The sequence below is a fragment of the Podarcis gaigeae genome, assembly GCF_964106915.1.
Source record: "Podarcis gaigeae genome assembly, chromosome: 3".
Lineage (NCBI taxonomy): Eukaryota > Metazoa > Chordata > Lepidosauria > Squamata > Lacertidae > Podarcis > Podarcis gaigeae.
In genome coordinates, this window is record NC_139680.1 from 104,899,147 (window position 1) to 104,916,086 (window position 16,940).

At 40.2% G+C, this 16,940-nt stretch overlaps 2 protein-coding genes across 17 annotated transcripts in view; one reads left to right on the forward strand and one right to left on the reverse strand.

Annotated features, from left to right (window-relative positions):
• LOC310842037 (uncharacterized protein) overlaps positions 1–16,940 on the forward strand; it is a 292,099-nt gene that overhangs the window by 260,948 nt on the left and 14,211 nt on the right. For 8 of the 14 annotated variants that reach the window (XR_014562784.1, XR_014562785.1, XR_014562786.1 and 5 more), the window contains 2 exons: positions 5,900–5,996; positions 11,846–13,541. The exons of 1 other annotated variant lie outside the window; for it this stretch is intronic. Coding sequence is in view for 2 of the 13 variants with exons in the window: in XM_083733897.1 (XP_083590023.1) it covers positions 5,900–5,938 (39 nt within the window). In the remaining 11 variants the exon portion in view is untranslated. Of the gene's footprint in view, positions 1–5,899; positions 5,997–11,845; positions 13,542–16,940 lie in introns of those variants that run through there. 5 more of the 14 variants (XM_083733900.1, XM_083733898.1, XM_083733901.1 and 2 more) reach the window with 4 other exon arrangements.
• Positions 1–16,940, reverse strand: part of BCL2L11 (BCL2 like 11) — a 98,498-nt gene that overhangs the window by 13,751 nt on the left and 67,807 nt on the right. For 2 of the 3 annotated variants that reach the window (XM_083733832.1, XM_083733833.1), the window contains exon 4: positions 3,870–3,982. The exons of the other annotated variant lie outside the window; for it this stretch is intronic. In XM_083733832.1, the coding sequence (XP_083589958.1) occupies positions 3,870–3,982 (113 nt within the window). The remainder of the gene's footprint in view (positions 1–3,869; positions 3,983–16,940) is intronic. 3 annotated transcript variants of the gene reach the window in all.

Below are 16,940 nucleotides of genomic sequence, written 5' to 3' on the forward strand. Positions count from 1 at the left end.
ACACAGGAGCTCACCCCATCGCAGGGATTCGAACTGCCGACCTTCTGATCGGCAAGTCCTAGGCTCTGTGGTTTAACCCACAGCGCCACCCGCGTCCCCAAAACCATCCATACTGGTGGCTATATAATATTGTGGTATTGAATTCCATAGTTTAATCATGTGCTGTGTAAAGAATAACATCCTTTTGGGTCTGCACTCATTCTCCTAACATTCGGTTTCACTGAATGACTCCAGGTTTGACTATTATGAGACCTGCACTTGCCTTTTTTTAATACTAAAAACTTGCAGATATTGTCATCTTCCTCATAGCTTCACGCCCTGATCATTTTGGTTGCCATTCCTGAATCTTTTTCCAGTTCTGCATTATCATTTTTGAGGTGTGGCCATCAGAACTGTTCACAGCATTTCAAATTGTGGTTGTACCATAGATTTGCATAATGACATGATATTGGTAGTTTTACTTTCAACCCGTTTCCTAACCGTCTTTAACATGAAATTCACATTTTCACAGCTGCTGCATGCTGAATCAAAATCTTTGCCACGACCACAAGGTTCCCCATCAGTCACTACCAGTTCAGATTCCCTGAGCATATTTGTGACTTTAGGATTTCTTATTTTTTGCTCCACTGTACATCACTTGCTTATACTAAACAGCATTTGCCATTTTTATGCCTATTCCCCTAGTTTTGCAAGTTCCTTATAGAGCTCCTTGTTGTTGTTTAGTCGTGTCTGACTCTTTGTGACCCCATGGACCAGAGCACGCCAGGCACTCCTGTCTTGCGCTGCCTCCCGCAGTTTGGTTAAAATCCTGAATAATGCGATGTCATAAAGGCACCCTGACTTCCCACCCCTAACTCCAGATAAGAAATCATCTAGTCAAAAAGCACAGGCCCCAACACAAATCCCTGGAGGAACCCTCTTCTTACAGCCCTCCTCTGTGACAACTGTCCATTTATTTCCTATTCTGTTTCCTGATCTTTATCCAGTTATTGATCCGGAACATGCCCCCCCTGCCACCCACCCCATGCAGTCACTTCAGTTGGCAAGCACAGGAATCTTTAACTGAATGCTAGACTGTGAATCTTCCATATCCCCTGAGGGAGAGTAAGAAAGAGAGAGATGTGTCACTATTGATGCCACAGATCAGTTTGTGGTAATAACATGTGCACTTCCAAGTCAGGTTATTAGGTCTGCCAACACTGCCTAAAGGCAAAAGAACTGCACCATTCATGAGACAGGCAGAACAAGACACAAGAAGTGCAATGGTAATGGAAATGAGGTCACTGCACTGCACACTGGGGAATTAGCAGTTCATTACATACAGAAAAAGAAGAGGAAAAATAGATCCCGAAGTTTTATACGTTTTTGAACAACTGGTTCCTTTTGCTGAAATAAAACTAATTGCAATCTCTTCACTACTGATAAAGTAAGAAGAATCAGACTACTGCAGGGATAGACATGTCTGTACATGCCCAGAAGAGAAGCACTGTGTTAAGTCCTTCCTTGTCTGCAAAGTTACAGTGTCGTCCTTCTGCTTCCAGTAACAAAGCACAGAGGACAGATAGGAAGTATCTTGCTCTCAATAGTTAAAAGCAAGCAGAATGCTGTCTTGTAGCCCAAATTCTGTGAACAGCCAAATGAAGCACGGTAAATAAATGTATTAAATAGGATTGCCATATTTCTCAGGGAAATCGGCAAAAATGTCAGTGCTGCCAGACATTTCACCAATTTCCATCCAGACACTGCTTGCAGCTGCAGTATTCCAGATATGTCCGGCAAATTCTGAATGTATGGCAACCCCATATTAAATAAAATAAATTCCACAGAATTGTGATCATTAGGCAGCTGCATTACTGTAGCAGGGAATCTACACATTTGGAGACACTACCACTCACCAAAAGCACTAGCAGCCAACAGGTAGGTAGATGCAAGGCATTGGTGCACATGGATCAAACACATGTGGTGTCTCCTTCAAGTTTTGACTAAAAACCAAGCATACCTTTACCAAAAACTACCAAAGGGTTGCCAACTTTTCCACTTGGCCTTGCCAAGCACATTGAGACTTGGCAGTTCAAGCTTTTCCCACCATCTCCTCTCCATACCAGAAAAACACTTTACCTGCTTAATTTTCCAGTAATAAGCTGCTGGAGCAGGGCTAGCAACAGATATTTAAAGTGAAGACTTCTCTGGCACACTGCTCACAGAATTATAAAAGTGCACCGTAGACCACAAAGGTTCAACCACCATATGGACAAAAGTATTGGGAAGAAAAGAAATAAATCAGTTCTTAAGCTCTACCTACTATTCCTTCAGACAGTAAATATATACCCTTCCCCAACTTTGAATTCCTTTGTGATTTTAAAGGGTAGAATTGTATTCAATACAGCGCTACTGCAAACATTTTGACTGTTTTGTTTTTCTACTGTTCTTCTACTTCCACCTGGTGCCCTCCAGAGGTTTTGAACTACAACTCCCATCAGCCATTCTGGCTGGAGCTAATAGAACAGGCACTGGCAAGAACAGGCCCTCCAGATGTTTTGGGGCTACAATTCCAACCATCCCTGACCATTGGTCCTGTTAGCTAGGGATCATGGGAGTTGTCGGCCAAAAACATCTGGAGGGCCAAGTTTGCCTATGGCTGTAATAGAAATAGAGGGCACAAGGTTAGGGGAAGACTGTTATACTAAGACACACAGCCTTTACCACTGAACTTACAGAGTTTCTGATATCAAAGCTATTGATTATCGAAGTTAACCTGTCACTGAGCTGACTGAATAGTTTCATTCTCTCCTCCCTGCACAGATACTTATAAGGTACACCAGAATATCCCAAACTTTACAACAGAGGGAAATGGCAATACATTCCCCGCTCTTGTTATGTTTTGCTGGGAGCCACACTCCTGACAAAGCCCTCCAAGTCAAACTAAAGTATCTATGCGAAACACAGAAACAGTTGCCATACTTTAATAGGGAAGAAAAGCAGCAAAGGGCAATTTTGACTGACATAAAGCCCCACAAAGAAGTCTCTTCACCCTACCCCATCCCAGTTGCTCTGATAAAATTTGCAAGCTCCCACAACTGCTTTTCAGTAAAACCAACCATAGTTTGCTTTTTTTAAAGTTAGGGGGTCTTCTTAAAAAGTAGCTTTATGAGATTCTTTCAATTGGTACTGAATGAAAACTGGAAAGAACACCAGTATGTGCACACACAGTTCTGGCTTTCAGTAAACATCCCTCTGAATGCCACTGATAAGGAATTTCTACATTATGGTGCAATTTTTTTACTCCTAGTCACAATACGTAAACATGCAAGTACATCAAGTTGAGTAATAAGGCCTGGGCAGGGCAATCTTATACGTATGTTACACTGGGGACTGGGGAGAGAAGAAGAAACGGTGCTGCTACCCCAGCAGAATGACTGCACAACCCAGTGAATGCTCAGCTCAGTGCAGGAAAACCCACAAGCAGAAAATACAAAGGCTGCAGGAGAATGACGCACCCCCAGTGTCCCCAGAAAGACTGCCAGCACCCACCAATCAGGGACTTTGCCACTATCAACACTCTGCTGCAAACACACACAAAGGGGCCCATGAACTCACCTCAAGCTCCTTGAATGTGGGATATATTAGACCTGAATTAATACAAATAAAGTTGATGTGCTACAGGAAGAAAAAAAGCAAGCAGTTTATAAGTAGATGAGTGGGGGAAGCAGGATGCAGCTTTCTGCAAATTCGGCACATTTGGTGCAGTTTGATACCTTTATGAATAAGGAACCAACATCTTTGTTGTGTGTGCTTTCTCCTGCCAAAACTAAGAATACCCCTGTTTGGGCATACAGGGCTGCAGCAAAGAGATTAAAAAATTAAGTTACCCTTCTCGGACTGTAGGAAGCATTAAATTCATCTCCAATGCGTTGTAATTCCCGTGCAATCCATATTTCTGGCCGTATATCTTCAGGGATTGACCGTGACTGCCACCTGTAAGCTGGATCAAAGCAACATAAAAACAAATGCTTTTAAAAATTCCCAAAAGATACTTTTCCCCATCCCTCTCCCAATTTCTCACATGCATGCATCCAAAGGTTCTACTTTAGTTTTCTGACTAAATTACAAAAATGAGCATGACAGCTCTAAAGAGACCCTGAAAACTTTTCACTGAGCTAATCACGAAGAAGCATGGGATTATATTTTACATTGAAGTTGCCATGGCATCAGAGGCTTCTATTCCTTGCTTACTAAATCCATGACTGCCAATGGGCCTTCTTTCTTACTACCTCCCCACCCAGAGATAAACAGTAACTGATGTTCTCTAAGACTTTTACATGAGCTGCATAGAACAGCAAACTCTCAAAAACATCCAGTGAACGCGTGTAACAACACATAGATTTACAAATGAGAATCAGAATCTGATCAGAATTTCAATAGTCAAGGATTATGTCCCCCAGCAGAAACCATGAAGCAAAAGATGTATCTACCACAAGCAGTTCCAAGTATTCCCATGTCATCAAGTACCATGGAACCCCTGCCCAAAAGCACCCACAATGCACTGACCTCCCTGCCCTTTCTCATTTCTGGTAAGCACAGCAACACAGCTGTGTGGTGGCTCCACCCCACTGGGTGTGCCCCTTCTGCGTCCCTCATAAAAAGTAACAGGAGTACAACTCTCAAATGCAAGAGCAAGATTTGCTTCTGCCTCTTGGAGGGCTCTGATACAATGTTCAACTCAGTGTCAAATAGGTTTATAAGGTATTCAGGAACTGGTCTTCTTGTACACCATGCACACTGATGGTATGCTATTCTTCATAGGACAGGTACCACAAACATCCAAAAAGCATGTAAACAGAGAAGTAGAAGGGACAACCTAGTTCAAACCAAAGCAAGGATTTCTTATGTGTACATAACCTTGCACTTTAGAAGGAAAAGACTGATCTAATTAACAAGAGAAGAGTAATCAAAATGGGAAGGCATGAAGTGTGATTGCAGTACATTGCATGCCTTTCCTATTTACAATGGCAAGGGAAATTTCAATACATCAACTAACACAGTCAAGATCTTCTTAGACTTCAACTCCCAACCATCATGGCCAATAGCGAGGGATGATGGGAACTGAAATACAGCAATTTCTGGTGGGCACTGCTTGGTCACTGGTGCTATAAGTATTACCTCATTCTCCCCCTCTCCTGGCTCAATTTTTTGCACATGAACAGTCAATATTCGCCTCAAATATTAAGTGTAGTAACTGACTCATGCTTTTTTCATTAAGCATGAAGCAAAATGGAATCACTGCCCAATACCTTCACTGGCCCTTCAGTATCAAGGAGTAATTCACTTAGAGGGAACAACAGGGTCATTCAGCTTGTTTTAAGTATACAGTACTAGAAAAGCTGACAGAAAGATTACCAGACACACACAGAAAATGCTTCACTGCCTAGCATATCGCAGACCAGTCTATACGTGCCAGCATGGGTCTGCCAGAGTTATGTAGAAGATGGGGAGGGAGCTCTCTGGTTTTATGTGCCCAAGGGTGAGAGTAACAGAACTCTCCACATGACTGCCACTGGCTTTCACACAGCCTCTCCCCCTTAGCCATTTTTCTCCCAGCCAGACCAATTTCCCACACTGGAGACAGAGTGAGAGAAAAATGGCATCCGGGGACAAAATGCAGAGAGACAAGTTGTGCTTGAGGGGAGGAATTCCATACCCCATGTCTACATGCCCCCTTCTGCACTTTAAATCAGACACACACGTGAGGGATTTATATGTAACTATGTTTTTGACATCCAAGGTGGCCCTTATGTTACACGGCTACTTTTCAGGTTGGACTACAGCTGTATATTTAAAATATGAACACATGCCTTTCTATAACCAAATATTAAATGGAAATATTTGAATCCTTTTTCAGCAAGGAGAATGCAATGTGCACTTCAGAACCCATGATTAACTGCACTGAAGTATCATAGTGCACAATGAGGAAATATTCAGTTTTCCAATTGAACAAGGCATCTTTTGTTTTTTACTTGTGCATAAGGTGGGAGAAAAAAATTGTTAGCTTTTTTTAAAAAGCCGCTTTAGGATCTGTGGACCCTTAGGGCCAAACTACAAGGTTTCTTTCCTTCAGAATGCAGCTTCCCATGTATGGGTGGGCACAGACATTTATGTGAGAGATTTGGATAGCAGTTACGGTGCAGGGAGCATGGGTTAACTATAAGCCCCAAGTCAGTTCAATTTCCCAACTTAAAAATTACACACAACCCAAACTGCTGTTTGCCCTGTTACTCTCTTCCCCCCACATTAGAGCACCATCCAAATCCTTTCAACTACTCTCAGCACTCCTTTGTTTATGAAGGGAACTTGGGTATGTAATGTAATTGGGCTTGAAGTAGTATCCCTTAGCAGTGACATTACAAAGAATGATCCTTAATCAAGTAAATAGAGTGTGTATTCTAATGCACGTTTTACACAAGGAAGCATTATTAATCTAAAGCAGCAGATATTAATGCTAACCATGTACAGCAAGAAATACCACATAATTTGGAGAGCAAAATGAACAGCTTTCGGCACATAAATATCAGCGCTTGAGATGACTGTATGAACATCTATCCAAGATTATTTCAATCAACACAGTACTACCACTGCAGGGGTTCTGGTGGGATTACCTTTTGAGTGGCTTTTCAGTTCTATGAACCTAGCCTGACTTCCCCCACCCCCTCTTCAACATGAAATGAGAATGTAAGCAAGCGTGACAGCACTTTTTACACAAAGTATTCCGCAAACTTGGCATTAAAACCATAAAGGGATCATAAGGGAATACTCATAGCTTCCAATCTCAAAACAATCAAAAGCTAGCAGAGCAGTGAAAACGTTAAGCAAATGCGCCTGGCTTCAATCTGTATGGAAAAATTACTTCAGAGCCAGACTAACATTTGCTTGGCTTACAGATGTATTGTTTTCACATTATAGTAGTGAAATACCCGATCGGTTTTCAAAACAGACTTTGCATCAGGCCCAATTTTACTCACTTGCTTAGCTGCTGAATTTCATTCAGTAAAGTCCTTGCAATACTGGGCTTACTCTGCTCCTAATCTTCTAGACCTTTTAAAAGACAAGTGTGGGGAGCCAACCAACAACATTGATATTGCCATAGCAAATCTTGAGAGAATTCTCCACAGATGACATGTTATAATAGTAAATAGTATTTGTTCCCACACCGCACAAAATTAAACTGTTTCACTCTGATTTGATAATCACAAAGCATACCTGAGCAGGTAAATCCAAATGTACAAATGTAGAGGGACCACAAACTAGTCACACAGTTCCTATGGAAATCAGTGCAGTTGTCAAAGGCTTATAATGGAGAAGACATGAGTGAGTCTAAGGATTTAGGCTTGTGCAATGGAACTCCCCCCACACCCTGACTCCCCAAATCTACTCCAAAGGATGGGGGGGAGGAGTTTACTGCAAAAGTGTAAATCAGCACACTAACTTAATGAGAGACTTAGCACTACTTAGGATACAAGCCATAGAAATAACAATCTAGCACTAAAGTCACACTCACACCAAGGAATGATTAAAAAGAACACATACTCTTCACAACAAAAGCTCAAATTCCTACTCCAAATGGCCCAGATCCATTTCACTCCATAGCAGTACGAAGAAAAATCCCAGGAAAATCTCAAGCTACAAATGCCACTCAAGCAAATTCTGATACCCCATGTCGTATGTAACTTACACACACCCCAAATTGCCACCCAGTGCCAGCTAAAAAACTTTGATGCCCGAGGCAGAAAATTCAACTGGCAAAGCTGACAGGCACTAAAGAGAGCCACAAATGTGGTGAAAAGGGACATCTAACTACCCATTAGCATTTCCTGCCACAAGACCAAGCAGAACCAAATCTTATAGCAAACTTGGCCAAAAATAATCTCACCCTGCCAGCGGGAAATATACAGATAGGTGCCTCAGCAGCCTGACAAATAATGGACAATTTCAGACAAATTCTTCCCACCACACTTCATACTCAGTTTATGAGTAGCCAAGAGGTACGTGGGTAAATTCATACTGATCAGATGAAGGCACCACTGCCATTTTGCACTGGAAAACGTGCTGCAACATTTCCATAGTAGTTTCTCACACAGAAAACAAGTTTCCTATGCAATAGTAATTTCTGTGTTGGAAATTGTGCACACTTGGTATTTTATTTGCCACGCTTAGATCCACACCTTTTAGCATTTTACTGTGTGCCGATTTTGAAGTCATCGGTGTAGGACAGGAATGAGGAGACTGCGACCTTTCAAATGTCACTGGGGACTACAACATGGCCCTAATGATTGGCCATACTGACTGGAGCTGATGAGACTGAGTCCAACAACTGCCTGTGCAAAACTACCCAATTGTCAAGAATTATTAGAAAAATAACAATGCTTCTAAGATTTTGGCAAGAACAGTTTGTTCTTCTTAGCGAAGTTCTATATCAGAAAGAAAGGCAGAAAATTACTTCTAAACCAAACACTCAAAACTGGCAAGTCCCATTTTGCATATTACACAGAAGTCTCAACATACCAAGGTCCTCCAGGAAGAAAGATGTTCTTTTCTCCTGAAAAGCCACCTGCTTAGACTTTCTTCATAACTTGACAAGATGTTAGTTTCACATAAGCACACAAAAGCAGAATTGTCCAACTAGCCTAAGAAATCTTACTGTGTCATGGGACCTAAGGGACTGCATGCATATCAAAAACTATATTGACTTCAAATGACAGGTTCTGGAAGTAAAGAAATTAATATAATGTTTCATGTGGTTAATAGTGAAATCAATCTGAGGGTTTCATAAAGAACTTTCTGTGGTACTGCAAGATCTACGATCAGTAGCATCAAGTCATTTAGCTAATGCAAAGTGGAGATACAATATCAACATTCATATTTAATATGATCCACTTGAAACACACATGGCTGAAACCATATTCAAACAATGCAGGTTCTGTTCCCTCAGTATTACTATACAAAAGTTTTACATGTAATATAGCTGCAGAGCAAGGATGCCCAACATGCATACTCCGCACCACTTGTCTCTTGACACACCATGCAAGATCTTGAGAGCCTGAGTTGTGCTTTAGACAATCTCCACTGGTGAGACTTAAACAGTCAAACACACCAGCTTCCCAGGTACCCAATCACAGCACTCAGTGGCTGATAACCAAGTCATATTCAGAGCAGACCCTTTGAAATCCATGGGCTTAAGATGTGCAAGTACATTTAGTTTAACAGACATACTTTGAGTAGTGACTAACACTGAATATCACCCATTAATTTCAATGGGATTGGCTCAGGAAAATCTACCCAGTCCAGCACTGAGTGCCCAACATTGGCCATCAAATTTAAGTTAATTTCTAAAGGGTTTTAACTTTCATCCTTACAGATACCAGGGCATTGTGCAAAATGCATGACTAAACTCATCAGAACTAGATCACATACAGTAATAACAAATCAATCAATAAAATAGCCTGTGAAGCAGCTAAAAAAACCCCTAGAGCTAATTAATACAATAACCAACACTTAAAATGTCTGAGCAAGTAATAGAAAAAAGGTTTTCACCTGGTGCTGAAAGGATTATATTGTCAAGCACCAGTTGTAATCTATGGGGAGGGTATTCAGGGTGCCACCACAGAGGAGGCTTTCTCCCTTGTTACCACATAAAGTTCCTCTGCTGGCAAAGATACTCATACGACAGCGTTTTACAAGCACTCATTGCTTGGCAGCAAAATGACTCAGCTGTAACTGTTCAATTCTGAAACTGTGCCAGCACAAATGAACAAGATAGGGCATCATCAGAGCCATTACACTGGTGATGCAATGGTGTTACTCTCACACAACAGCGGCACACATCATCAAAATGTTTTCTAACAGGTATGCAAGAGGTTCAAAAGGGACAAATGTTTTTTCAATGATGATAGCTAGCTAGCTTAGGATTTCCAAGTTCATAGATTTGGCAGTAGTGCACAGTACAGACTGATACTGAATAGGGAGAGCAGTATGCATCTAAATAGGCTTACAGGACCTTGTGCCCCCAATATGGGTTCATTCCTGTATAAAATTGAGCATCTAAAAGGAAGTGCAGATGTTCTACACCCATCAGGCACTACTGACATAACATGAGAGTCTCCAATAGGGAAGTGGTAGACAGCTCATTTGTGCTCTTTGTATTAAAGAAGAGAAGTTCTATACAGCTCAGAGTGTAGACTAAAAGATGCGGGGGGGTTTTTTGGGGGGGTGATAAAATATATACACAGTTGGCATTCACATTAAAACACAGAAAAAAGTAAACTAGGCAGTGGAGTGTTGGCTTCTTGGAAGAGAAATAAAAGACGTCAGGAAGACTTTGACGTTGTTCATGTGAATATGACAATTCATGTAGTCACATTGAAGACAGCACATAAAACATGCCATAAGCCATAAATCTTAAGTAACGCAGCTGAGCTCTTTATGCTTCTAGAATGAATTGCTTACTTCCTTTACCAACAAAATTATTTCCATCAGTGTTCTAGATTTATCTCAAATAGATACTCGCACAACAGGAAAAGTAAATATTCCTCATATTCTTATTGTTTGTATAATATTGCAATATTGCATCACAATAGCTGCAATATTTGGTTTAAAGTCCCTGTTTGGAAACAGAGAATCTCAACTTTCACTTAATCAAAAAGTGTTTAAATCATGAAATTGCTGAGAACATCCGTAAAAGACTAGAGTGCCTTTAGCAACACAGAAACTAAATATACAAATCTTCGTACCATGCCTGACTCATAGTTTCTGTGCAGTTGAGGTTGACAGCACAGTATCAATATGAAACTAGTCTATACCAAAAAACCTCATATACCATACAAAGCTGTACTATACAATGTAAACAGAATTCTGTCAAATATGTATTTTTATCAACAAACAGATGTTTACTGCCCTATTCCAGCACAGATGTATCAAAGATGTGAAAAAGTTCAGAAAAAAATTTCAGAAAAAGTTGAGAAAGTTTCCCTCAATCTTTGTAGATACATAATGAATCCAAGTTAGCCCTACCCACATTTTTTTTTTAAATGTCAAAAAAAGACTTTGCAGCATATATCCAGCTACCTTAAATTACTTACTTCTCTTCATAAATGGTGTCCAGCTCTAGAGTCACACTTTTAACAACATCCTGAGGCTTCTGGAAGCAGCCACAAACTGCTGCGAGAACTAACAACTCACACTTCTTGGTAAGTTCTAAAGACTTCTTCTCTGCAAACGCTACTTGAAACCAACCTTAAAGCACAATAATGATAGTGTAAGGCGGCTCAAAATCACCACCACTTCAGCAATATTGTTTGGGGGAAAACTATTTTCTCTTCTCCCGTTTCTTTAGGGTTCTTTTCTTAGTCTATGTGTCAAATTGAAAACTTGTTTAAATGCCAGTCGTCACTGATTTGTTAAAATCTATTCAAGCCTTCATAAATGCCCACATCTTTTTTATAGATTCTCCCACACAACTTAACACAAGCAAGTTCTCACATCAAGGCCAGAACTTAGAATGTTAGATATCACTAGCAACAAAGCTAGTTCAACTAAGTGCTTCATTATTCTAAGCCGTATACACCCAGAATTGCAGCAAGATATCTAGTTTCACTACATTCGATTACAGACCAAGTCCCAGACACAACCTATTATTATTTGTTTCCAGAGCTATAGAGACATATATTTCAAATAACAAATCACTAAGCATATCAATCCCATCCCAAATTCACAACTAAGAAACCATTCAATTTTCTTTAGAATATGGAAGTCTTAAAATAGGTAAGAAAAACATTGCATATTTTTTTCTTTGCAGGCTAAATATGGATGAATATTAAGGCAAGCTGAGCAAACCACTTGCAGGGAGTAACCCACTTTCCGCCTCACGCCATCTCCTCCCTGATTTTCTCCACAGAATAGCGCAGAATGAGCAAGAAATAGCAGGAGAGTTGGCTGAGAGGTCATTTAGCTGCCTGTGGAGCAAGCAAAACGTTGGCTCTTTCCAGCTGCCAGCACATGTTGGACTGGAGTCAGAAGGACCTCTAGTGAACTCCAGGAAGTGTAGCAGCAGCATCCCAGGAGTGGGAAAGGAAAACACTGCAACAACTATATTTGATGCAAGCTGCATTCCATTAAAATCAGCTGAAGTTCCTTTATTGGAACAGTGAAAAATACACATTTATTAAAGATGCTGCCGAAACTCACAATTAGTCAGTTCATGTGTCAAATCTACTATGTTCATACCTCCTATATAGCAAAGACCTGACTTTGATCCAACATACAAAATATAAAAGTAATTCCAACCAAGATTATGAGTTATATTGTTTTCTGCACCTGCTTGTGTGGGATGGATGGGGTGGGTGTCCTAGTAAGCTTACAATAATGCAAGGTAGCTCGAGGAAGCTTTAACCTTTAAAATAAACTTAATGGTAAAAGCTACAATGCTCGTGCAGTGTTGTTTCCAGTACAAAAGATATTAATTATGGTGTTTTTTTCAAAGTTAGTCATGCTCAGTGTAGACCCACTGAAAATATCGCACTGAAGTTAGTAATGACTATTAATTTCAAAGGGTCTACTCAGAGCATGACTAATGCTGGCTGCAATCCAATTGCTGCCCCCATGGCAAGGGTTATTTCCAGCCCCATCTTGAAAGCACAGAGCAGGAGCAGGAGCAGGAGCACTTCCTTAGCCTCTTAAAGGCATTTACCTTTAAGAAGAGTTTTAAAATATACTGTAAAGCGGAGGAAAGACTAAAGCACCTTTGGACAATATCATGCTACAAGTTTAAATCTGAAGAAAATAGGGGTGGTATTCAACTATGTTTCACTCAGGCTGAAATTAATAAGCCTAATTTAGTAATGCTCATTCATTTCAATAGGCCTACTCTAGAGTAAAATTAGTTGACTAGCACCCAAGATTTCAAAGGAGTAACAGAATGTGTAACTCATGCAAGCAAATTACGACACTTTCGATTCACCCACTATTTATTTAAATTAATTTATATATAAAAATAAACACCCAGTAGAAAAAATTATATGTAAGAACACCTGCATGTACATGATGCAGACAAAAAGAAATCAAACAGCTTGCTTATACAATATGAATGCCCATCATTAGATTTTTTTTTAAGAGCCTTCTTGGTGGCTGCCCCCAGACTTCGGAAATCTCTTTCTAGAGATGTTAAGACTGGTTCCCTCCTTGTTGTCTTTCCACCAGCACATGAAGACCTTTTTATTCCAACAGACCTTTAGGGAATGACTGTTTTTAAAGAAAGGTCTGGTGCTGTGATGTTCATATTGTTGTCGTTATTCTTATTTTTATAAGATTTGTTTTTATATGGTTTGAATATTATTAATGACTAAATGCTTTAAAATGATTGTATTTTCTGTTTATCACTTTTCTATTTTATCTGTGTTTTGTATTTTTATTTGTAAGCCACCCTGAATCCCAGGAGAAAAGCAGGATAAAAATTTATTTGTTTGTTATAATAAAAAAAACTACCTAAAGGGCTGTCCATGCTGCTGCAGTCATTTAGACCTTGCTTCTCACTAAAGTGATACAGCTGTGTCTAGCCTGTTTGACTTAAGGTTGAAGGTTGAGAGTAGCTCACATAACTATGCCTCCACACAAGTTATCTTCTCATGGATTCTAATCTAAATAAATCACATTTCTGAAGATACCACCCAAATGTAATTCAGATATTAGGATCCTGAAGTATGTTATCCGAAAAGAAAAGAAACAAAAAACAAACAAAACAAACAAACAAACAAACAAACAAACAAACATCTCTTCCCCCGGTTAGATGCAGGCACCAGATGTGCACCTTCGTTCTTCAAATGTTACACCAGAACTCCAAAAAGAGGATGCATGAGTCATTCATACTTCTGCCCTCCCTAAAAGGTATTAATCTCAGAATCCACTCAGTTATGAAACAGAACTTATACCCTAAAATGTAGTAGCTACACCGGGCATCCCCAAAATCGGCCCTCCAGATGTTTTGGTACTACAATTCCCATCATCCCTGACTACTGGTCCTGTTAGCTAGGGATGATGTGAGTTGTAGTCCCAAAACATCTGGAGGGCTGAGTTTGGGGGTGCTTGATCTACACAATCAAGGCCTTAGCTGCTATGGTTCCAGAGAACTTCAACTATACAATGGGTTGAATCCAGAGTTGCCAAGAGCAGAACTCCACTAATTGGACTCTTGTATAGGCAGAACAGGAGAGATGACTCTCAACAATTTCTCCTTCCTCTTGTAGCCCCCCCCCAAAAAAATTGCAACCGTCTGGGGTACCATCCAGACCAGTGGGGGAGACCACTGAGGGCAAGTGGATATAGTTGAAAATCACCTGCCATCACCACTTCATCCTTTGGGAAGCCTGCTGGAATAGAATGAATTTCAGAAATGAAATGAGCCCTTCTGTTCACAGAATAGCAGCTCTCAATCTGTACTAAGCTGTGCTCGAAAGAATCTTTAGTTGACTTAGTTTTAAGTCAACTTCTAGGAGGATGAGATTATGTTTGGAATGGAGTCCATTTCATGACTTTCTAAAAGAATTAAAGAGCAAGATTTTTTTCCTTTCTCAAACACAAAGGAAATGCTATAAAGGGGAGTATAATTTAGGATAAACAACAATATCTCACAGCAATCTATAGATCTCTGAAGATTGCATATTCTGTCCAAACCAAGCATTCTCTTCTGGTGAGCTTGTGAAACTTGCAATAATATCTAAATAAATAAATAAATAAATAAATAAATAAATAAATAAATAAATAAAGCTTGTTTTAACCCATTTTTTATTCCACCCGTCACCCTTTTTTATTTCAGGGCAATGTAACTAATGCCAAAAAAACAGTGAATAAGATCCATAAAGATGCTTTGCACATTTGTAACCACTGTGTACATATTTTGTACTGCAATGACCTATATCTGAGTTTACTGTTCAAACAGACTGTTTAACATGCAGTTTTGTCTCCTTTTCACAAATACTATACTTTTTAAAATTGACATATAAACAAATTGACTTCTACTGAAAACAAGTAAAACTTAAAATCAACTTTCACCTGGAATATGAAGAAAGGGAAGTGGTTACATAAACTGCACAACACAGAAATTTCCCCTCCCCTTCATCACTGTAAACTGAGATGTAAACTTTGCCTGAAGCTACAAAAAGAAAAACCTTCACAAGCTAGTAGTGAAGAGAAGAAACCGTATACAAAGTGAAATCTCTGCTATGCATACGGTCATCATAAAAGGCCATAGGATTAAGCTTCAGAACCCAGATTTCTTGCTGTAGCAGGTGTGCTGCTAGCTTGCCTAGTGAATTCTGAATGTTTCATTCTGCATGATCTGTCATGCATACATGGCAAACAACAATCAGGAGCAACCCTTATTGTCAAAGCAGCACTACTTACGAAAAGGTATCTAGCTGCAGACAGGAAAAATCTAAGAACAATAACCAAAATGTGCACTACCTCCGTCTGAAATGGAGGTCTGTCACACTACACTTTCAAGGCCACCTGCTTTCCCACTTTATAAAACAAAATTTGGATACCTGAAGCCACCAAGTCATGGCCAGTTTGCACATCTTAGCTACAGATCACATATTGCTAAGAAACTGATAAGTGACTCTGCCACACCTTCACAAAAACATACAAATGGTTCAGCTAGCAGTTCACATTCATGCCCACAGCAAGAAGGAAAAAGGAAGGTAAGGTGGCGGGGAGACAAATGTATGACTTGCAGCATGATATAAGGTTCCAGATGGATAGACCTTATAGAAGTTGCAGAAGCAAGGTAGATGCAGCAACTCCAAGCACAGGCAGTTGGGTTCATAGCCTTCTGATGTGCATAGGAGACTGGGCATATTCTCGCCTCCTATTCTATTCTAAGTACAGTGGTACCTCGGGTACTTTATTCGTTCTGGAGGTCTGTTCTTAACCTGAAACTGTTCTTAACCTGAAGCACCACTTTAGCTAATGGGGCCTCCCGCTGCCGCCGGAGCACAATTTCTGTTCTCATCCTAAAGCAAAGTTCTCAACCTGAAGCATTATTTCTGGGTTAGCGGAGTCTAACCTGAAGCGTATGTAACCTGAAGGTTATGTAACCCGAGGTACCACTGTACATGTGAAGGAGGCAGAAGCGGCACCAAAGCAGAACTTAATCTCCCTTGGTAGTCTTCACTTACCAATGAAGGACTGTGCTAATGCATCAGCACAATAGCAGCAGCAGCAGCAGCAGCATAAATCTATTGCTTGTAAAAAGGAATGCAGGAACTATAGACTCTTTTGCTCAAGACAAGATTCAAGCAGCAATCCCATTTATACTAGCAGAGGTATACATTCCATTGGCTCCTTAGGTCTGTGCAACATGTGCAGGATTGTGCTACAATACCACTGATACATAAGCTGAACACATCTGTGTAGTGATCAAATATCAGCCAAGTCACCAGGAATACCAGGTGGCATCTCTGGATAGCTGCTCCAGGACTCTGGAATTCTTTTCCCTCAGGAGGCTGTTAAATCCTCCTGTCCATCTGCCACAAAAATGTTCAGACTTTTGGGCTGGGTTGCCATTTAGGAGGAGAGGTTAAGCAGGTAATCCATATATTATAAAACTAATGTTTTGACATTTTCATCACTTGTAGTCACATTCCCTGGTTGCTCAATATATATAGAAATAAAATCTAAATAAATAAGAAGTCCAGAGTAGCACCCATTTCTGGTAAAACTGTTTACTTAAACAATGATGCCATCTACCCTCCCAATGTTCCAAGCAAGGTGGGCTCCCTCTCCTCAAATTGCCACTGCTGGGCTACTCAGGAACCACAGTGCCCTGAAAGAAGGAGAGATCTAGCTTTCAAAAAAGTTCTCCATAACAGCATCGCTTTGCTGTTCTATCGTATAGTTTT